We start from the raw sequence: 24,307 nt of genomic DNA on the forward strand, positions 1-24,307 counted from the left end.
TGTGTTGATAATTCTGGGTTTCCAGAGGCCTCATAAACTTCTGTTTTGGTCCGTGAACAATATAAATGATACAATATTGTGTGTAATTTAAGGAGACAGAAATAAATACCTGTAATTACTTTGCTAAGAATCCTTGCCTGTTTATAATTCATGATAAAACGATTATAAGAAAACAGCTACTCTGTTGGAGCAGAATAGTTAAATTATCCAAAAGTGAAACATGTCATCCTTTGAAATCATGAAATGTCTCACGCTTTCAATGATAACTTTCTTCTTGATAACTTTAAAATGAGTTAACAGATGTCAGCACAAACGAAAATTCGTAAAAGTTTCGTTATTGAGCGGAATCACTGACTGAGACTTCAGCTGTACGTAACAGCGCCCACATGCACTCATTACACACAACTCAAGATGGCGCTGTTAAGTACATTGGAGTTTGCAGCCGGCATCTTGAAGGTAAAAGCCCTGAAAGACCTTGGCTGACTCCCAAGTTTGAATGGGGTCAAGTGCGACTGCATATATCACGAGGAAACGCTCTCGGAGCGAGGCAATTCCTGACTTGTATCTGAAGGGCTCCCACGTTGTGTCCTCTTGCTAAGGAAGGTCAAAGCTTCTAGCAACTTCCGGCTAAGCCAAACTAAAACCAGAAGACACCGGAAGTCTTAGCCTTGCTCTCACGGCGGAATTGTGTTCTCTGGATCTTGTTTTGTTCCGTAAGACTGCTTTCACACGTGAGCCCGTGAGCCGGCTCATGTGGGGCCGATATGCAATTCAGTGTTCGGCTCACATCACCCTCCACTAGAGTTACCAACTTCACTCAGTCCCTCCAACAACATATTTTCAGTGTATCAGCAGCGTTCATCAAATCATGTTGGAACATGAAGAAGTAATATTAATATTTTATAGCATAAATATTATAAATGATTAATAAATAGTACCTTTTGTAAACAACTTACTGGAGTTTTTCCACCCACAATGTGAATCTCCTGTATAAATGCGTTGGCTAGACTGGCTTCATCTGCAGCTCACTGAGCCTCGTGCGAAAGGGCCCTAAAGCCGCGTTCTCACGAATCAAGTTTAATCGACCGATCAACAAAAGTTGAATATGACTTGAATCAGTTTTTGTTCACACATTTCAATAGAAACTGATCAACAGTTTCAGTTAAAAATGGCGTCGAAAGCAGTTGTGCGTGAGGTTTTACGGATAGTAACTGTTTTGTTGAAAGATTAACTAAAAACAATTTTATTTAACATGAGCAAAAATCGTAAGAAACGTCGTTTTTGGGTGAGGCAATGGATATTAAGAAGAAATCGATTCCTCTGTTCCCATTCGACTTTTTTTTTATTTGCAAACCAATGAATGATCTTTTTTATACATCGTTCTAATCGTCTCTTGCATCTTTATTTTTATATTTATCCAGTCGGTGGTTCCAAAGACAATCATGCTTATGATAAAGTTATAAGAATTTTAGCATCACACTTTCAGACCACTTGAGACTCATTTTTCTAACTAAAAACACAACACAACACAAAAAACAAAACACATGCACGAGTGGCGTGACCAGTTGAAAGCGAACTTGACAATCAACTGAAGTTCACACGTTTCAAGACAGGATTCAACCTGAAAGCAAATGGCGGATGACTCATCACTTGAACGATAAAGTTTGACTGGGTCAATGAAACAAAGGTTCTCACTACAGATTTCATTCAACTTTTGTTTATCAACTATAATCGGTCAGTTAAAATTGATTCGTGAGAACGCGCCTTAACGGAACACAGAACTCAGATTGAAAGAAGAACTCGGTTTGCGATCAGCTTAACCCTTAAAAACCCAATGGTCGGTGAGAAACTGTGTTCTACGTCAGAGGGGCGGGAGGAGGTGTAAGGAATCACATGCTGTCCACACAGCGAACAACATTTCCCAGCGCCAGGACTTCGTAGGTCGCAGTCACAGAGTCTTTGCCGGAAAAGTATTTGGTTTACGTAGTACATGCATTTGTTTTTCTTCTACCTGCATGCTAGTGACGTCAACGAAACGCACAGCGTGATGCCAGGTACTGTAACAACTGCTTTAACAAACAGCAAAACTGCAATTTGTGTGTTTCTTTGTGTTTTTATATGGGATTATTTCCTTAAACAGGGTTTTATTATTATTTAGTGTTTTGTCTGACGACAGGTCCATATGAACAGGATCCTTCCATCCTTTTCTCGGACTGGGACCTGTTCATATACGTTCTTGGCAGATGATCCAGAAGTGGTTTGCCATTGCCTTCTTCTGTGTGTGAATGGAGTAATTGTTGGGATGCCACGAAGGAAAACTCCGTGTTGCCTAGACCACGGCCTTGCCCAACACAGTCGAAAATCTTAATGGTGTTCTCTTTGCGGTACGGACTGAATTATCTAACTTTTTTTTAACGAGATTTTCACCACATCTGTTATCATGCTGTCAACGCTTACCACCTTAACGTATTCACTTTCATTCTGTTCTTATCACAAAGACGAGCTGGCATTGTCTCGGAACCTTCTAGCAATCAGACGTTTGATTTCCTCACCCTGTCCACGCAATTTTTTTCTTTGTGTCCTCTCTCTCTCTCTCTCTCTCTCTCTCTCTCTTCTTTTTTGGCTTTAAAAGTCTAAACCAGTCGTTCAATTTTGTTGTTGTTGTTGAGAAAGTCGTCTAATTTTCTCAGTGTTCAAACTAAGCGACTTGTGCAGCGTAACCTCACTCAATGGAACTCGTTTAGAAACTGTCAGTTTCTCACCAAGTCTACAAATTGTTCACCTTATATGCAACCCGAAAGTATTTTAGTGTTAACAAAGACTTACGACTGCATCTGCCAGGCGGATAAATAGAGCGCACATCCCGTATCAGGGTAACCAACTTGTTTTTTTCTTTCGGGACAAAAATAAATTTCCTACCGGACCAAGAAACTGCTCCTGGCAAAGTTTTTGAAAACTAATAGCAACACGGAAGAGAATTCTAATTTCTAACAAAGCGTGTCCATTACTATGTCCAAATGTAGGTTTAGAATAACTTAAATATTTAATATCTGTAGAAATGAATTAATAATATCCGATTTTAATTACTGTCGTACTTAACCTCAATCAAAGCCTCGGACAGACGGACCTAACAATAGGACCGAATGGAAGAGGAGAATTGAGGAGGCCATGGACCGAATACGGACCGGAGAGCCATAGAAGAAGAAGAAGACTTAATTATACTGCAGCTACATGTTGCAGAATAAAACTTATATGTTTGTTTATTATTACCGTCTTTACACAAAGTCTCTTAATATCTTATAGTACTTCACTGAGATATGTTTCGGGCTCATGGACACATTTTAAACTCTTCCTTCATTCACCTTCACGTATCACTACTCTGTTCTTTCTAAACAAAACAAAAATTGCGATGTGTGTTACATCGCTTCAAGTTAAACTATACATATTAATACTAACATTTTCGTATTCAGTGTTTATTATTAAAATCAGTCGTATGTGGTCATAATACAAATTTATATCGATAAAAATCATTAATTAGAATCCACTCGAATCCACAAAACGCACTAACTGTATTTGTGGTTAAAATTACAATGCTCTAGACCAGTGGTATTCAACCTTTTTTGTTCGCGTACCCCCAGATATAATTTCTCTTCAACTTTGTACCCCAAAGTTGTTGGTGTATAATTCAAGTTATACATAGTATATAATCTACATCTAAAATAAATTAAATTACTGATTATTCAGTGTTTATCATAAAATAATATATATTTTTTTAAATTTCACGTACCCCCAGATATAATTTCTCTTCAAATTTGTACCCTCAAAGTTGTTGGTGTATAATTCAAGTTATACGTAGTATATAATCTACATCTAAAATAAATTAAATAAATTACATTACTGATTATTCAGTGTTTATCATAAAATAATATTTTTCTTTTTAAATTTCACGTACCCCCTAAGATGTCTTCGCGTACCCCCAGATATAATTTCTCTTCAACTTTGTACCCCCAAAGTTGTTGGTGTATAATTCAAGTTATACATAGTATATAATCTATATCTAAGATAAATTAAATAAATTACATTACTGATTATTCAGTGTTTATCATAAAATAATATATATTTTTTTAAATTTCACGTATCCCCTAAGATGTCTTCGCGTACCCCCAGATATAATTTCTCTTCAACTTTGTACCCCCAAAGTTGTTGGTGTATAATTCAAGTTATACATAGTATATAATCTACATCTAAAATAAATTAAATAAATTACATTACTGATTATTCAGTGTTTATCATAAAATAATAGTTTTTTTAATATTTCACGTACCCTCTAAGATGTCTTCGCGTACCCCCCAGATATAATTTCTCTTCAACTTTGTACCCCCAAATTTGTTGGTGTACAATTCAAGTTATACATAGTATATAATCTACATTTAAAATAAATTAAATAAATTACATTACTGATTATTCAGTGATTATCATAAAATAATATATTTTTTTAAATTTCACGTACCCCCTAAGATGTCTTCGCGTACCCCCCAGATATAATTTCTCTTCAACTTTGTACCCCCAAAATTGTTGGTGTATAATTCAAGTTATACATAGTATATAATCTACATCTAAAATAAATTAAATAAATTACATTACTGATTATTCAGTGTTTATCATAAAATAATATTTTTTTTAAATTTCTCGTACCCCCTAAGATGTCTTCGCGTACCCCCAGATATAATTTCTCTTCAACTTTGTACCCCCAAATTTGTTGGTGTACAATTCAAGTTATACATAGTATATAATCTACATTTAAAATAAATTAAATAAATTACATTACTGATTATTCAGTGATTATCATAAAATAATATTTTTCTTTTTAAATTTCACGTACCCCCTAAGATGTCTTCGCGTACCCCCAGATATAATTTCTCTTCAACTTTGTACCCCCAAAATTGTTGGTGTATAATTCAAGTTATACATAGTATATAATCTACATCTAAAATAAATTAAATAAATTACATTACTGATTATTCAGTGATTATCATAAAATAATATATTTTTTTTAAATTTCACGTACCCCCTCAGATAGCTTCGCGTACCCCAGGTTGAATACCACTGCTCTAGAACCTCTTTCCTTCGCCTGGTGGATATGTGAGCCCAAAACCTGCAGTAAATCACTTAGAATCACGAAGAGATTGCTTTTTGAATAATTACAGTAATAAACACGTTATCTCCATGTTGTTTCTCTGGTCTGGGGCGTGGATCCTGGTTCTTTGTTTAATGTGGACGGTGGGTTTGAATCCCACTCAAGGTAACTTTTTTGTCAGCGTCTTTATGTGTTGCCTTGTGCTGTGTAGGTAGAGGCCTTACGACGGACTCATAATTCGTCCCAGGAGAGAGACCAGGTTAATTAAATTGTTCAAGGAACCTTCCAGGTATGAGGAGGCCAAGATACGTCAAGGACTGTAAAGCCACGGATTAAGTAAGTCGTGTTAGTTCGGTTGGTAACTCTGGTAACTGCAGAATTAAGTTGTTTTAACGTTCACAGACTCATCCAAATTTGGTTTCCGTCGTCTTAATTTATCATGTCATCTGTTGCACTTATAATTTGTTAGTCAAATCAAGTCCGAGTATTCTTTAGATGGAAAATATTGCAACATTGCAAAAATGCAAGTTACGCGAGAGCTGATGTATTTGTTTACGTGTGAAGAAATAAGTAATGTAAGCAGAATTTACTGCATCACAGCGATAACATTTCTCCCGCCACATAAAGGACAATCGACAGAAAAGTAAGCCATTTGAAGTGGGTATGAATGTATTCTGGGATGTTGCCCCGTGTAGTCTGGCGGAAATTTACACACAACTCTAATGATGGGGGCCGAAAGCACAGCTGACACGTCGTTAAATTTCTAACAGACTACACGGCGAAACATCCCAGAAGACAGCCACCTTCTTACTATCCGGTATAAGGGTCTAAAATCTCACAATTTTAAATTAACTAGTTTTCTTAAAGAAGTATTTTAGGGTTCCACAAAATTCAGTTTTACTCTACGTCACCGAATATGGTTCTTTATAGCTGAATAGGTAATTTGCAACATCAAATGAGTCCACAAACCTCATTTTCGAGAAAACTAAAACAGACAACCTAGAAAACTTAGTATTAATTTTTAACCTAATTTATTATCCTCCACAATTATAATTCACTTACATAATTTTCATCTAGCTCTGTAAGCTAACGTTATTTTTGGACTCATGTTGTTTCACAAGTACCCATATGAAATTTGACGCCTGTATTACTCGTGTGCGTGTGTGTATGTGCCCCCGTCCCCCTTCATCGCTGTGGTGACCTACTTAAATCGACATGGGTTTCAGTTGTTTCTTTACGATCAAATCTGTACCAAAATGTAGTCAGTAAATTAAAACGAATCGTGTTGTTTTGATGGGAAACAAAAGATAAAAAAGTTTGCCCACGCGCGGTTACGACATGGACTAATGTGGGTAACAATTAATTTACTCCTGGTTATTGCTGTAGTAGCGATTGCTGAGTTCCCTCAAAAAGTGGACTTGTGTGGTTTAAATTGACGGATTTCGTTTTAACTTTCTTATACAAATGAAAATTACGTAAATAAAGCAACAAAATAAAGCACTGCATTTTGATGAAAAGGCAAATTAGCAAACATATTTACTATTTTAATTAATCTGCCCACAACCGGGCCTGGTGTATCGGAATAACTCGGCCAGTTTAGTAATTGGTCTTTGGGGTCAAAGATCGTATATAGATTCCTGCAGGGTCGTTCAGAGGGCGTTTAGGGTGCGCCGGGGCCATTGCCCCCGGACCCCGCAAGTGAAGGGACTCGCAAATGAATGAGTTATCAGAAATATTTGAGGGGAAACCGAATGGATCTTTGCCCTCGGACCCCTAGATGTCTTTTCGACGACCCTGGATTCCTGACAGAGGTAGACATTTTTCTCTTGTCACAACGTCCAGACCGTGTCCGCGGCCCACCCATCCCGCGGATAATGCGACCAGAGAATTTAAGAATTCGTCCATATACGTTTTCCGGAATATTGTTCAGCTAAGTAAGCACCACGGACACGGCCGAGTGGTTAGCACACATCCTTCGTATTTGGGACGTCCCGACTTCAAATCCCGGCCTCGAGACCGGCAACAACGACTTAGTATTTTCCTGGTTTTCCTCAGTCTCTTCAGTCAAATTTCTGAATAATACGAGGGTCGCTCATTAAGTAATGCCCCACATTTTTTTTCTCAGTCAATAATGAAGATAGAAAAGTGTACTTTTACATGCTTGAGATTTGATGTTTCCCGCGTTCGTGTACGGAGTTTCAAATGATTCCAACCGATAGCGGAGCTGTAGTGAACTGTTAAAATGGCGTCTGTGAACGACTCTCGTTACAAGCAACGAGCTGTAATTGAATTCCTTGTTGCTGAAAAAGAAACGGTGGTGAACATTCATAAACGTTTGTGTGCTGTGTATGGAAGCTGTGCAGTCGATAGGAGCACCGTTGGTCGCTGGGCTAAGAGAGTTAAAGCTTCAGGAAGTGAAGAAACCGAGCTCCGTGATCTGCCGCGCTCTGGGCGTCCTGCCACAGCCACCACTCCAGACATGTTGAACCGCGCGGATGTCATTATTCGTGAGGATCGGCGCATCACAACTCGACAATTGGCCCAACAGCTTTCAGTCAGCAATGGAAGTGTGATTGCAATTATCCAGGCTCTCGCATATTCGAAGGTGTGCGCAAGATGGGTTCCACGAAGTCTCACAGCAGACCACAGGATTCAAAGGAAAACGATTTCTTCTGAATTGTTGGAGCGTTTTGATGCTGAGGGAGAGGTCTTTCTGTCCCGGATCATTACAGGTGACGAAACCTGGATACAGCACTTTGAGCCAGAGACAAAAAGGCAGTCAATGGAGTGGCATCATCCTCAATCACCGAGAAAGAAGAAATTCAAGACAACTCCCTCCGCCGGAAAAGTCATGATGACTGTCTTTTGGGACAGTGATGGGGTCATTCTTGTGGATGTGATGCCAAGAGGTGCGACCATCAATTCAGACGCGTACATCAGGACCCTGAAAACCCTCAAGAAGCGTTTTCGACGAGTTCGGCCTCACAAGCATCCAGCAGAAATTTTGCTCCTGCACGACAATGCACGCCCTCACACAAGTCTGAGAACCCGGGAAGAAATCACCAAATTGGGTTGGACGGTGCTACCCCATCCACCCTACAGTCCAGATCTGGCACCCTCCGACTTCCATCTCTTTGGGCCACTTAAAGATGCTATCCGCGGAACAAGATTTGAAGATGACGAGAGCGTGATTCAAGCAGTGAGGACATGGCTACGTGCACAGGACAAGAGCTGGTACCGGCAAGGCATGCATGCACTTGTTCCACGCTGGCGTAAAACCGTACAAGTTGATGGGGACTATGTGGAAAAATAGTATGTGTAAAGGAAACATTGATTTATATTGTCACTAAATTTGAGCCATCTTGAATAAATATGTTCTGAGGAAAAAAATGTGGGGCATTACTTAATGAGCGACCCTCGTACCACGACCACTTCCTTGTACAGTCTTTCAAATTCATTATTCACTTATCATCTCATCCGACTTTTTATATTATAGCCTGAGCTACTGAGCGTCGTTATGTAAGCTACAAATAAATACAATTCGATTTCAGGAAGTCAAATGAAGCCCATTCCATATTTGGTTTAATCGATACACTGACAATTCCAGTCAGTGTTTTCGCGAATTGTGAAATTACTCCACGTGAATGAAAATAGTTTAAAATAGACGTAACTGATAGATTCATTTGTCATTAACGCTTTGTAGTTTCCAGGTTTTTATCTGTTTTCTCCGATGTTTGTACACGAATTCAGCAAAACAAATAACGATCAGCCGTGCGATAAGGCGTATCGCGCATGCGTGCTTCTGCATCGTCACGCTGTTAGTTGACGTGGGACGTTTCGAACTAAACTGATCTGGTTACGAACTTGCTAAATTTCTGTGCTGCGATAATATAGGGTTAAAACAAGGATTTCGAAGCTATTAAAATCTGGATACACATTTAATAGCATATATTAAAATTTGTTCGCATTTGTCTTCAGTCGTATAGTACGAATCCGAGTTGGAGAAAGGTTTAACTTACAGTCCGAAAATATGTGTTGATCAAAGAAGTGTGATTTATCGAATGTCAGTATTCGATAACTCGAACAAAAGAATTAGATAATTATCGTTTTGATCTCGACTGCAATTTTTATCTAATAGTAATAAATTATTTAATGGACTATCTCTGTCTTATAGTCTGAGTTCAGTGTGTTGTAAGTTTAGCATTGTGTAGTAAAATATTTGAGATTCTGGTCAATACGAAATTCCTCAGAAAATGACGTTTCACAATATAAATTTCTTACAGTGTTGCCGAAGTAATATAACATTGTCTGACAAAACATTGGAGAAAGAATGTAAACAAAATGTCCATTCCTGATATTATTTCAAGCACCGTACATTGTCTGAGGCCCCTGCTTCGAAACTATTGCCAATTTCGATTAAAATTTGGTCTTTCGTTTATATAAAATATCACTCAAATTTCTGTTTACTACGTATCGAGCCAATCTGAACTGCAGTTATCATAAAGACATAATCGATTTTCTCAAATGCATACCAAATTTTATTCATAAAATCTGAAGGGAAATTTCCACTTGGAAATCCTGGGACGTGAAAACTTAACAAAATGAACTCGAAAAGGGATTTTTTTATGAGTTTTCTGAGACCTTGAAGCATGCAATTATTTGAGATAATTTAGAAAGCTGTCAGTTCAGCCTTCCAAAAGGCGTGCGGGGTTTGGGGAGAAGCAGGATCTCTTTAAGGTTTATACAAGAAAAAAGTCAAAGCTCTTAACTTGTAAGTTAATAGTATTGGCACCTAGTTATAAATTTTCTTAAAGAGCGTATTTGCATATTTTATCTCTGTTGTGGGGTTACATTGAAATTATATACAATAATGTAAGATTTGAGGTTTTCACAGCGGTGAGTATGAAGATTTCTGTCTTCTGGGTTGTTGCGCTGTGTAGTATGGTCGATGAATGACTCGCCTTGATGACGGAGGCAGTATGACCTCTGAAACGTTGGTAAACATCGACCAGACTACACAGCGCAACAACCCAGAAGACAGAAATCTTCATCGCCCTGATGATGGAGGCAGTATGACCTCTGAAACGTTGGTAAACATCGACCAGACTACACAGCGCAACAACCCAGAAGACAGAAATCTTCATCGCCCTGATGATGGAGGCAGTATGACCTCTGAAACGTTGGTAAACATCGACCAGACTACACAACGCAACAACCCAGAAGACAGAAATCTTCATACTAAGAATCGCCCTGATGACGGAGGCAGTATGACCTCCGAAACGTTGGTAAACATCGACCAGACTACACAGCGCAACAACCCAGAAGACAGAAATCTTCAATTTACAATACTCTTACATTGTTACTTCCTGTGGGCGTGAAATGTCGCTGTTAATGAAATATTTTATAGAATAAGCGCGAAATAACTCCGAGCTTGGGATACGTCACAGTAAGAGGGGAAGATGTAAAGGTCAAGGTAGTTGAAATGGCTAATAGTACGTCTGAGCATGTGTACTTTCCTGAAAACGTATTTCCACTTTAATTCTGACACATTCTTTGGTATTTGAATGCACTTGTTATTACATTGCATTGTATTGTGTGAACCAAGGTAAGTAAAACACACGATCAATGCAGGCGCACCTCTTCAGCCTAAAATAAGAACTAGGTTTATCTCTGCGCATGCGCCATCGGTTTGCTATCTTCCCCTCCCTACCAGTAACGGTCGTCCAACATCGGAGATATTTTGCTTCCTGTGTGCATCGTAATGTCGAGGCGCGGCGCTGTGTGTCTGTCGTACTAGACCCGCCCTAGGGAGAGCCAAAGTCGTAACGCGTAGCTTCACAACACAACACAGGAAATACGGACAAAGTTTTTTAGATGGAAAACCTCAATAAATCAGGTGATCTAGGCATAGATAAGTGTATGATATTGAAAATTAAGTTTCAGGAAAATGGTTCGAAGTGTTTTCAGCTGGCTCAAGAGAAGGATTTATAGCAGCATCTTCTAAACGCAGTTATGAATTTTTTAGTTCCATGTTAGACGAGTAAATTCTTAATTACTTCAGCGGTTATCAGCTTCAAAAGAAGGAATATGGAGTTACTTCTATGACTGTGTTTTAACAATAACTATTTTTTTTTATTTGTAGTGTTCTGTCTGACGACAGGTCCATATGAACAGGATCCTTCCATCCTTTTCTCGGACTGGGACCTGTTCATATACGTTCTTGGCAGATGATCCAGAAGTGGTTTGCCATTGCCTTCTTCTGTGTGTGAATGGAGTAATTGTTGGGATGCCACGGAGAAACCGGGGAAGCCCCCGGAGGAAAACTCCGTGTTGCCTAGACCACGGCCTTGCCCAACACAAGTTATAAATTCGGGCACCGCCGGGAATCGAACCCGAGACCTCAGGATTACAAGGCCAGCGTTCTAACCGCTAGACCACCACACAATACCGGAACTTGGAACGATGTGACGTTTGGACACAAAACGGTCCTCAGTAATTCCAAATGTATTTTTCTTCTTACGTTTAGTGTCTGTGCAGAGAAAAACCCATTCCATTATTTCCTGTTGAATCTCACACTTTAATTTGGATTGTATTAGTCCCTTCTGAAACTGTCTTCGGCCACTTAACGACGCTTCATAGGTTATTTAGCTCAAAATTACACGAAATTATTATCAAGAACGATAAGAATATTATCACTTCATCGAGGCACATTCGAATATTCCGGCTTTCGTCTATAGAGACTTAGGAAAACAACAGAACATCGGAAAGTGAGTTAACTCGACGAGTTTTCGAACTGGATGTATATCGACTAGAAGTCTAGAACAATACCAGTCAGCTATTCTTCTTGGTTTCGCTTTTAATTGCAGTAGAGTTATCTTAAAACTCACCGCTGTGAAAACCTCAAATCCTACAAGGTTTATTTTCGTAAACATTTCTACATTGTATTTCCCTCTTAATTGATGTATTTACTTCCATACTTTATTTGGAGCTACGGTGGTCTAGCGGTTAGAAGGCTGGCCTTGTAATCCTGGGGTCTCGGGTTCGATTCCCGGCGGTGCCCGAATTTATAACTTGTGTTGGGCAAGACCGTGTTCTAGGCAACACGGAGTTTTCCTCCGGGGCTTCCCCGGTTTCTCCGTGGCATCCCAACAATTACTCCATTCACACACAGAAGAAGGCAATGGCAAACCACTTCTGGATCATCTGCCAAGAACGCATATGAACAGGTCCCAGTCCGAGAAAAGGATGGAAGGATCCTGTTCATATGGACCTGTCGTCAGACAGAACACTAAATAATAAATAATAACTTTATTTGGCCGTCTTCTGTACGTTTGGTCGTATATTCGGCGCAGTAGTTTTTGGCCGGTGGAGAAGCTAGCGGAGCTGGCGGACGGGCCTAGTCTGTGTACCTGAGGTGGCACGGTCAGTGCATTTCTTTTGTTTGGGCGTTCAGTCCGAGAATCGCTCCTAGCCTTCCCCTTGAAAATTCCACCGGTCAAAAACTACTGCGCCGACTATAACACATATCTGTATTATGTAGAAGAATGTGTATTAAAATGAGATAAAATGACGAAATGGTTATCTATTGCTAGTGCAATGTGTAGCAAAGGCGAATAATTATAGCATTAAGCGACTCAAAATGTCAAAAGTGATCGCTACATAAGGCGATAGTATCCATTCTATGATTTGTGTGAGCTGTGAACGTGACAAAGGAGCGGGACACGTGTGCTAGGATGCACTACAAATCTAACGTATTTTAAAAACACTACATTCGCCCATTTATAAGTACAGGTAGCCCTCGATTTGCGCCGATTCAGAATAACGCCGATTTTGAAACAAGAAAGTAAAAAAATATATTTAACTATTATTTATAACGTTTTACAATGTTTCTCGTACTGATTCTTATACTAAATCGTAATTCTTACATCGCTGATTTTGAATAAAAATTATAAATACAGTCATCTCTGCAATTACGTATATTTCGTTAACGCGAATTTGCTCCAATGAGATCGATGAATCGGTAAAAGCTGTTTGTGAAATGCAAACTTTTGCATATACGAGTTTGTTCTTATGCAGTTTAATTCCTGGCGCTTTAAACTTTCAAAGGACTATTTTTACTACGCGATTTCTTATGGGTCCGCGTCATACATGAATGCAACTATCGCATAACAGCAGAGATGACTGTACACATCAATCACATGAAAGAATCGCGATTAATCACGGGGACCAACGAATTGCCGATTGTAAGCGTATAAAATATATTTTTTTAAATTCCCTTTATTTTATTTACGTTATTTCAGAGCTTTAAATGTAATGCCATTATATTACTCGTCAATGTTTGGGTGCTGGGAACGCATGTAATTGACTTCCCATTGATTTAAATTATAAAAGAGTTTCAATTTACGCCGATTCAGTTTACGCCGGTTCGTCCAGGAACGCATCCCCGGCGTAAATCGAGTGCTACCTATACCACATTATTTGAAAACAAGAATAACAAACAGAAATGAGGTCCATGATGAAATTAAGAGTAGAATACATTCGGGGAAGACTTGTTTTGATTCAATTCAAAAACGTAAATTACAAGTATTTGAAAACAAGGAGCTCAGGAAGATGTTAGGACCTAGGATGGATTAAATAAGTGAGGAATTTAGAATATTTCATAACGAGGAGCTGTGATAATTGTACGGGTTACCTAGTATAGTGAGGACAGTGAAATCTAGGAAGCTCTGATGGACTGTACATGTAGCACGCACGGGGAGGAAATGGGTGCATACAGAATTTTGGTGGGAAATCATCCTGTAAAATCAATTGAATAAAAATTTTCTTGGATATTATCCATCGTCTAGTAAATATAAAACGTGAAACGACGTTTCGGAGATGGGACTCTATCTCCGTCTTCAGGTTCCTACACAGTTGGGCCCACTAGATAGAGCTAATCCCTATCTCTCTCTATCTCTCTCTCTCTTGGTCCGGAGATAGGGATTAGCTCTATCTAGTGGGCCCAACTGTGTAGGAACCTGAAGACGGAGATGGAGTCCCATCTCCGAAACGTCGTTTTACGTTTTATATTTACTAGACGATGGATAATATCCAAGAAAATTTTTATTCAATTGACTCTTCACCATCGTCAAGAAGTTTTAGATTTGATATCCTGTAAAATGACCAATGGGACGATCAAGAAGGAAATGGGAAGATAATATCAAGATGGCTCAGGATCGTGTCCGGTGGCCGGTTCTGTTGTTGTCGGTGATGGACCTGCGGGTTCTGATACCAGGCGGTTACTTAAGGTACAGCACGCTGACTTTCGTGAAAGAGGTTTCTCGTGATTTTGCTGTCTCCAGACTGATACTAGAATTTTATTTTTTATAAACCACAATTACTTCCTTCCGAATTCATAACTTTAATATACGTTTTGCACGATTCCGTGTAGCATAATCCACCCAGCTGATGTTAAATGGTCCACATGTAACTTAAAAGTTTCTTACGATCGCCATGTTAGCACATAAAAGGGTTTTACGCGGAATTCATGAGTGTGTTTATTATCTATCGCCGTTCATTTCAAATGCGTAATTCAACCGGGGTCTGCCACGATGGTCTAGCGGTTAGAACGCTGGCCTTGTAATCCTGGGGTCTCGGGTTCGATTCCCGGCAGTGCCCGAATTTATAACTTGTGTTGGGCAAGGCCGTGGTCTAGGCAACACGGAGTTTTCCTTCGTGGCATCCCAACAATTACTCCATTCACACACAGAAGAAGGCAATGGCAAACCACTTCTGGATCATCTGCCAAGAACGTATATGAACAGGTCCCAGTACGAGAAAAGGATGCAAGGATCCTGTTCATATGGACCTGTCGTCAGACAGAACACTAAATAATAATAAGATGAGGTGGTCTAGCGGTTAGAACGCTGGCCTTGTAATCCTGGGGTCTCGGGTTTGATTCCCGGCGGTGCCCGAATTTATAACTTGTGTTGGGCAAGGCCGTGGAGTTTTCCTCCGGGGGCTTCCCCGGTTTCTCCGTGGCATCCCAACAATTACTCCATTCACACACAGAAGAAGGCAATGGCAAACCACTTCTGGATCATCTGCCAAGAGCGTATATTAACAGGTCCCAGTCCGAGAAAAGGATGGAAGGATCCTGTTCATATGGACCTGTCGTCACACAGAACACTAAATAATTCAACCGGGGGTTCACAAATTGTGACTAAGATTTCTCCGAGCTGAATAAATTCTGCTTTTTATATTTAAGCTACGAAATTACTCTTAAGTTTCATATTTTTTCTTCTCTGTTTTTATTTGCACGCTGGAATGAATAATATGACAGAAAATGCCTTCTATTTGGGTTAGTCCATGTTCTACTTAATCGAAATGTATGGGATATTTTTGGGGGAGGGGCCCACACTACCAGAAAGGCTTAGTAACGCTGTTATAAAGCACAGTTTAACAAAGCACGTGTACAGAATTCTCGTCTTATTCGTGCGTCTTCTGTAGCTTTTGCTGATTGGGGTCTTACGAGGTGCGATCGGAAAGTTTCAAGACTGCGCCTATAAAAACCCGTACACTTATCTCAGGTATTAAATTCATCCATCACCCTCGAAGTAGTTCCCCTGGGAGTGAACACAACGATCCCAGCGCCGCTGCCAAGCCTTGAAGCATCCCTGGAAATCTTTCTTTGTCAGCCTGTCAAGCACCATCTGCGATTCTGCCTGAATCTCTTCTATCGTCTCAAATATCCTTCCCTTTAGCTGAATTTTCATCTTTGGGAAGAGGAAAAAGTCACACGGCGAATAAGGAGGGTGCGGGATGACGGCCATGGTGTTTGAGGCCAAAAACTGCCGAACTTTGAGGGCGGTGTGCGCTGGCGCGTTGTCATGATGCGTCGCATGTGGAGTTCTTCCTTTAGAATCAGCTGACAGGTCCCATAGCCTATCCCAACAATGTCGCACAAGTCGTTGATGGTACGACGTCGATCTTCGTGAATGGCCTGCCGAATCTTCGTAACATTTTCGGGCGTTGTGCTCGAAGATGGTCGTCCAGAACGCTCGTCATCATCGACAGAGGTTCGGCCATTTTTAAAACGTGAATGCCACACAAAAGTTTGCGGACTCCCCAAATGCTTGCTTTAGCATTTCATAGGTTTCCGTAGCCGTTTTGGCGAGTCTTTGGCAAAATTTGATGCACACGCCATTCCGAAATCGCAGGAGGGTCGGTGTAATGCACTACCAAAACGCCCGTAACTAAGAAACAAATGCTAATTCGATGATGCCGGCTGCCACACTGATTCACTATGAATGTAGGCCACACCCCCTAGCGGCAGAAGCTCGTACTACATCCGGTTCGCCCTCTATCGACACAGTCTTGAAACTTTCCGATCGCACCTCTTATGGTCTGTTGCAACTCAGAGGCAACTGTGAAATTTTATTCCATTGATCCATACCTAAACAGGACAGCACAACACAGAAAATCGGACACACATCCATGCCACGTAGTGGGATTGAAACCAAATTATCCCAGCGTTCGGTTTTATTTAACCGTCCGGCCCCTGTAATCAGCTGTTGTTCATATATGATCAACAAAATGACCAAGCGTTGATGGGAGAATAATACTTAAATGGATCTTTAGGAAAAGGGCGTGAGGATGTGGACCGGACTCATCTGGCCCTGGGGCTCTTGTGGACTCTGCAACGAGGTTTCTGGCTTCGTAAAAGACAAAGAATTTCCTGATTGGCTGGACGAAGGACTGTCCCTTTTAATTTGTTCTTGGTTATTTGTTGGGCGCCAGTGGACCTCTTGTGTCCACGAGAGATGGTTGCTCAGGGTAGCTCCAGCCGATAGAACACGCCGTCTGTACACTCAGGTTAGTGTAACGGCCGGACTCACAATGACGCATCGGACGCATGACACAATTGTAGGTTTTCTACAAGCCCAGATTTATTGTTATAAATTGAAATTAAATTGTACACAAGTGTTCACACTGTCTATATTACTTACTAAATCACACAAGTACACTTCTTCACCTCGCCTCTGCCGATGTATGCAGTTCCAATATATTTTATCAAATTTGTTAGAAATATTGATAGTTATCGAACTTGGTTCAATTTCCAATATAAAGGCCGAATTGTGGCTGAGCAGTTTCCTGATGTCCAAAAGGGAAGAGCCAAGAAGAATCTGCACACAAGACTAAGACCCTCGGCTCTCCTAAACCAGGGGTACCTGCAGCACATCCTTGCTTTTGATTGGATCCCCTAATAGCTTTTGTAACAAAGGGGTCTCAAAGGCCATCAGTCAACCCCGTTATTACAGGTAGTGTCGTTAGACTTTGTCTTACCTTAAGGTTTAACAAAAGAGCACTTTTAGGTTGTATGCAGTGCCATCTGACCTGTCTCATCTTAAAATTTAACAATAGGGCTTAGCTCTTAAGTGAAATGCTACACAAAGGTAGTAGTGTCATAGCATTACTAGGCAACTGAACAAAAGAGGCCTTCCCTTAAGGTAGCTTCTTTTGTCTTCACCAACAGAGGTGCTATGGGGGCATGTTTTCAATAACATGTCACCAATAGATCAACTAACTTATGAATAAGATACATTAAGACTTGAGGTTCTCACAGCGGTGAGTATGAAGATTTCTGTCTTCTGGGTTGTTGCGCTGTGTAGTCTGGTCGATGTTAACCAACGTTTTAGAGGTCATACTGCCTCCGTCATCAGGGCGATGAATATGCCAATAGGGTGTGAGATGCTGGGTTTATAGGCAGGAAAGTGAAAGGTGTAGCATGCCCCGAGCCAATGGGAGCAGGCATGGGAGTGGACCAATGGTAGCACGTGGGCGAGAGTGGGAGAGGGAGAGAAAGTAGAGAGAGAAAGGTGAGTTTTGTTGTATGGATAAAGGCCCTGAAAGGGTCCGAGTTAGTGGTCCGGTTGGTTCTGGCGGCGCACTCTTGCTCGTTCTCGGAGTCCTCGGAGTGTGTGGATCAGAGGCTTCCAGGACCGGCTCAGGTGAAGTCCATCTTTCCTGTTAAAGTTATCGGGATGTAGTTCGATCTCGATGGCTTCCCTGATTAACCGATCCATGTAGCCGGTTTTTGAGGAGAGGATAGAAGTGTCCTCTAGCTGTATATTGTGTTCCAAGTTGAAGCGGTGTTCAGCAACCGCAGATTTCTCGGGCTGCCCGAGCCGGATGTGGCGTTCGTGCTCCTTGATCCTGGCCTCAACGGAACGGCCTGTCTGGCCGATGTAGACTTTACCGCACTCGCAGGGAACTCTGTATACGCCAGGCGTCTTCAGTCCTAGGTCGTCCTTTACCGGCCGAAGAAAACTGGGAATTTTCTTTGGCGGAAGACCAACAGACTTGATGTCGTGCCTGGCCAGCAACCTGCTTATGCGGTTGAAGGTCATCCCGACGTAGGGCAGGAAGGCAACCGAGGCTGGTTTTCCAGTAGGCGGTGGCAGCCTCGCAGGCGGATTGAGAGCTTTCTGAATCTGACGGTTGCTGTATCCGTTTTTCCTGAAGGTGGTGGTGAGTGCCTCCAGTTCACTCTGTAGGCTGTCGTGGTCGCAAAGGGCTTTAGCCCTGTGTACCAGGGTCGAGAGCACGGCCTGTTTGTTGGACGGGTGGTGATGGGAATTGGAGTTGAGGTAAAGGTCGGTATGGGTTGGTTTCCGGTACACCTTGTGGCCTAATGAGCCGTCAGGTTTCCGGTGAATGTCTATGTCGAGGAATGGGAGATGGCCGTCCTTTTCAGTTTCCATGGTGAACTGGATGCTCTCGTGAATGCTGTTGAGGTGGCTGAGGAACTCCGCGAGCTTGTCAGGGCCGTGGGGCCAGATGACAAACGTGTCGTCTACGTAACGGAACCAGCAGAGGGGCTTGAAGGTCGCCCCGTCCACCGCCATTTCTTCAAAGTTCTCCATGTAGAAATTGGCGATGACAGGTGATAGTGGGGAACCCATAGCCACCCCGTCGGTCTGTTCGTAGAACCGGCCGCCGAACTTGAAATATGAAGAGGTTAGTACCAGGTGGAACAGCCTCAAGACGTCGCCATCGAAGTGCCGTTCCAGGAGACGTAGGGCATCACCAACGGGTACCATGGTGAAGAGGGACACGACACCGAAACTAACCATGATGTCCCCAGGACCCACGCGGAGCGACTTGATAGTATTGATGAATTCGGTGGAGTTCTTCACGTGACGTGGAGAGTGCCCCACCAATCCACCGAGTAGTCCCGCGAGATATTGGGCGAGCCGGTAGGTTGGAGCGCCGATGGTGCTTACGATGGGCCTGAGGGGAGCTCCTTCCTTATGGATCTTGGGTAGCCCATACAGTCTAGGGGGCCTCGAACCCTGGGGCCGTAGCTTTTGGATGACCTCCTCTGGAAATGAACACTTCTTGAGAAGGAGGTTGGTCTTCCTTTCAACGGCTTCCGTAGGGTCCTTAGACAGTAGCCTGTACGTCGGGGCTTCCAGAAGGGCTCGGATCTTCCTGTTGTAATCGTCAGTGCTAAGGACAACCGTCGCGCTGCCCTTGTCAGCCGGAAGGACCGTGAGGTCCGCGTTATTCCGCAGGGCTCGGAGAGCTCTCCTTTCAGCTCCGGACAGATTGTCTTTCGGCTTCTTGGAGGCTCTCAGGATCCGCACGGTTTCTTGCCGGACCTCCTCGGCTGCTTCCACAGGTAGGGAGCGAACAGCTCTCTCAACACCGCTCAGGAAATCCTCGATGGGCAGCACTGTAGGTGCTACCGCATAGTTCAAGCCCTTGCCCAGGGCAGCGTAGGCAGCATCCTCCAGTGGCCTTCCGCTCAGGTTAACCACAGTTTTCTTCGTGTCGGTCCGCGGGCCTGCATGCTGAGCTCCATGCAGTCGCTGGAACTTCTGGCACTGCCTGGCTTTGTCGTCAGCCGCAGTCCGTGAAGCCCTCTCGAACGTGATGCGGTCGATGAGGTCCCAGTCCGCGGTGGACAGCTCCGCAGCGAGGCGGAGGTGCATGCCCAACAGGTCCCGGGAGATCGCATCTAACTCGCGCCTCGTGTGGTGCACGCGCTCCCGTAATAAGCAGAAGCTCGTCTTTCGATAGATCCTCTTGGCGGCCTCGGAATGGATGTTATGGTGGAACTGAAGGAAATGCGGGACCGTCCCTTGGTCCCTGCATCGGAGTAGGAAGGAAAGGGAGCAGAGACGTTTGGCTTTCTTGATCCGAAGAGCCTCGAATCTCCGGATGAAGCGATGAGTATCCTCCCCATAGAGGTTTACTATGTAAGACTTGAGGTTCTCACAGCGGTGAGTATGAAGATTTCTGTCTTCTGGGTTATTGCGCTGTGTAGTCTGGTCGATGTTAACCAACGTTTCAGAGGTCATACTGCCTCCGTCATCAGGGCGATGAATATGCCAATATGGTGTGAGAAGTTGGATTTTATAGGCAGGGAAGTGAAAGGTGTAGCCTGCCCCGAGCCAATGGGAGCAGGTATGGGAGTGGACCAATGGTAGCACGTGGGCGAGAGTGGGAGAGGGAGACTTTCGCACCTCGTACTCAGCGGGGCTGGGGGTAATAGCGAACAATGCAAAATAACTTACAGAATTTAAATTGCATCTGTCATAAACGAACGCGTTTGCTTTGGTTAGGTTGGTTTCGTGTGTCAGCGATGTGGTACCCCTGCACGTGCGCCTGTTAACTCTGCTTACGTGTTTGGCTCTGACCTGCTCGAGCGAAGTTCATTTGTTTATACAACCAGTTATTTTGCGAGCGCAGACTCTGGCGGAAGTTGGGCCGAACTATCGTAATTTTCCTTCACGACTGCGTTGAATGTAAAACTCACTATCACTTTAACGTCCTTCCACACTTACCATTGCTATTAATTTTCACACTAAAGCGTTTCGACCAATTAGGTTATCTTGTGTAAATGTGCACCATTTCAATTTCTTTTTAAATCCTAAAACCCGTAAGTTATCACTGACAATCTGCAGGGCTCTCTTTCTACGAGTTTGACTTCAGTGTAAGTGCACTCATGCTTCATCAGGTGCATTAAAATCAGTTTCTCGTTAACACGCCACAGTATATATAAAAATATATAACACATTTAGATCCATATTAATTATTCTCCAATTATTAAATGTTTAGATATAACGATGTAGAAGCCTCGGTGGTCTAGCGGTTAGAACGCTGGCCTTGTAATCCTGTGGTCTCGGGTTCGATTCCCGGCGGTGCCCGAATTTATAACTTGTGTTGGGCAAGGCCGTGGTCTAGGCAACACGGAGTTTTCCTCCGGGGGCTTCCCCGGTTTCTCCGTGGCATCCCAACAATTACTCCATTCACACACAGAAGAAGGCAATGGCAAACCACTTCTGGATAATCTGCCAAGATCGTATATGAACAGTTCCCAGTCCGAGAAAAGGATGGAAGGATCCTGTTCATATGGACCTGTCGTCAGACAGAACACTAAATAATAATAAGATGAGGTGGTCTAGCGGTTAGAACGCTGGCCTTGTAATCCTGGGGTCTCGGGTTCGATTCCCGGCGGTGCCCGAATTTATAACTTGTGTTGGGCAAGGCCGTGGTCTAGGCAACACGGAGTTTTCCTCCGGGGGCTTCCCCGGTTTCTCCGTGGCATCCCATTCACACACAGAAGAAGGCAATGGCAAACCACTTCTGGATCATCTGCCAAGAACGTATATGAACAGGTCCCAGTCCCAGTCCGAGAAAAGGATGGAAGGATCCTGTTCATATGGACCTGTCGTCAGACAGAACACTAAATAATAATAAAAAAGAACGATGTGTTGTAAAGTGCACTGAGTGACATTTTTCAAGAACATCTCACATTATCAAAATTATCATAACATAAAATATGTACGTATTTTTACTACGTAGCAAGTTTGAACAAGTGGTTTATATTTGGGAGGTACCCATTTCGAATATCTGTCAGATTACTGACTTTCCTAAAGTCCTTCCTCGTTTCATTCAGCAATTCCAGGCGAGTTCAATCAAGGATGGTGCCTTGAAGTAACTTATGTCAGCTACCTTCCAAAATTCTTCGTCATGGCCATCTTGAAAACTCATTTTACGTTACATAACTTCCGCAGTTGAAAGAGAGTGGTTAAATAATGCAAGGCTGTAAGTCTTTTTAGCCATGAAGTGCAAGTTTTAACTGTGATATCTGAGACGCACACCTGCAGCTCCTCGGAGTGTCAGAAGATTAAAGCAAGGTGATTCAGTTCGGCATTTTGGAGCGAGGCTAAGGGACAACGGAAACTGGCTCAAGGTGAAGGAAATGAAGGCCAGATTAAGGCTCGCATGCAGTCACTTCGAGAACACCGAGAGTAGAACGAAACCACCGTCTCTTCCTTCGTAATTTGTTCACGGCCGACCGCAAAATGAATCCTTAGCGGTCGTTTCTCGTACCAAACCTACAAGCGATGAATTGTCAGTATTATCGACTGAATCAATTACGAATTTATTGACTAAATAATTATATAATGCTTATGCAATTGGTTAACAAACAAATTGAATAACTAATTGAATTACTGGTTAACTGACTGAACAATTAACTGTAATTAAATTCGTTGATAGCTAACTTTCGAGGATGAACGATACGAAATTATTGTATTTTGAAAATTTAAGTAGCGTAAACTAATATTAGTAGATATTATAAAAATAATAGAATATAATGAAATAACCGGAATGTTATAAGACGTGGACCAGCTCCGAAAAATACTTTCACCCTACGCGCTGTTAGCCAGTTAGTTGAGGCTTACGCTGACTCGAGTGTAAGACGTGATGTCCGGCTGGTTGGAGGAGGCTGACGATACATCGATTCTGCTGTGTTCCAAAGTATTAAGTATCACTGAACCACGGAAGCAAGACAGAAGACGTTTTATTTTCAGTTTTTTTTCAAAACGTTAGCCGGGCTAAAGGTTTAGTCCCTGGTGGTTATAAGATCCCGCAAGTCTGAGGCAACGTTTCGTAACATGCGAAACTTCTTATGATGCCCGCTCAATCACGAATCTGGTGAATCGCCCACAGTCGGCTGTTCGCGACACATCATTCATTACATTCGAAGCAGTCTGTGTGTCCTTCATCCTCCATCCTTCGTCCTTATCCCGAGACTCAGCTAGAAATGTTGACATGGTTTGGTAGATAGTAGTAACTTTTCGGAGAAAAATACTGCTGTCTTCTTCAGAACAGAAGACTGTTCTGCGGTTGACGGATAAGTAAAGTAAAGTTTGTCCCACTATACGCCATGTAGGCATTTGGGGTGAGTGGAGGTATAGCTCCTCTCTTCCTTGACCTCGGCACTAGATGGGGGTGAGTGGTCATCATCACGCCCCGGCCGGCTTTACCCCCGGGAAAGGACCCCGGTACCCATTGTAGAGGAGGCTGGGTGGGCCCCAGAGCCGGTCTGGACGCAGATGCTAGAGGAAAAATCCTCTGCCCCCGTCGGGGTTCGAACCCCGGTCGTCCAGCCCGTAGCTAGTCACTATACTGACTGAGCTATCCCGATTAATACGTACCTTTTCAACGGGATCTCCCATTCGACAATTGTCACTTACTTTGGTTCAACGCAAACATTTGTTCGTCAGCTGTTTAAAGATCGTCTCTCAAGTGCACGTGTTATTTACAGTCAATTCAAATGAAGCGTTGTTTATGCATTATAAAGGGGGAAAGATTGGGAAGGAAACAGTCCTGGTTTGTTTCAACGTAATGTTCAAGAACTTGCCTCAGTAAGGATTGTCGGTTTTTTGGTCGAGATTCGAATGGGTTTCTCATAACGAAATTCAGATACGTTACAACGTTTAGGTAACCTGCTCTGTGGGGAAAAAAAGGAAAGTTTTCTACCTCGTGAAAGCTGATTACTACTCGTATGTACTCTGTGACTAATGGGTTTTCTGTTTGGTCCTTGTCGTATTTGATGTTCTTAAGAGCCTCGATTCTGTATCTTTGGCGATGAAGTCGTTCGAAACAAATGGATTACAAAAAAAATTAAATATACGTGGAATCTGAAGAGTGTATTCAGAGAAATTTGCTATAATTTTTATGTACGGTGTGTTCCTATTTTGTAGGTTACAGAATACGCGAATGAAAGTCACTTTCATGGACAGTTCGTAAGGAATTGGTGTTTATATGACCCATACAGCCTCCTATCCAATGGGTACCGGGATCCCTTCCCGGGGGTAAAGCCGGCCGGGGCGT

At 42.4% G+C, this 24,307-nt stretch overlaps 1 protein-coding gene across 1 annotated transcript; it reads right to left on the reverse strand.

Annotated features, from left to right (window-relative positions):
• Positions 1-1,498: 1,498 nt before the first annotated feature.
• On the reverse strand, positions 1,499-20,112 carry LOC147873777 (uncharacterized). Its single transcript, XM_087349807.1, has 2 exons — positions 19,144-20,112; positions 1,499-1,510 (listed from the first exon to the last, which is right to left on the reverse strand). Exons 1-2 carry the CDS (start codon positions 20,110-20,112, stop codon positions 1,499-1,501), a joined length of 981 nt encoding a protein of 326 aa, XP_087205933.1.
• Positions 20,113-24,307: the final 4,195 nt, after the last annotated feature.

The sequence above is a fragment of the Zootermopsis nevadensis genome, unplaced genomic scaffold, assembly GCF_977971745.1.
Source record: "Zootermopsis nevadensis isolate Lab colony 2312 unplaced genomic scaffold, Znev_1.0 Znev_ptg000016l, whole genome shotgun sequence".
NCBI classification, from domain to species: domain Eukaryota; kingdom Metazoa; phylum Arthropoda; class Insecta; order Blattodea; family Termopsidae; genus Zootermopsis; species Zootermopsis nevadensis.

Coding starts and splice junctions, on each gene's coding strand:
- LOC147873777 (XM_087349807.1), bottom strand. CDS start 20,112: ATGCACCTCCGCCTCGCTGCGGAGCTGTCCACCGCGGACTGGGACCTC.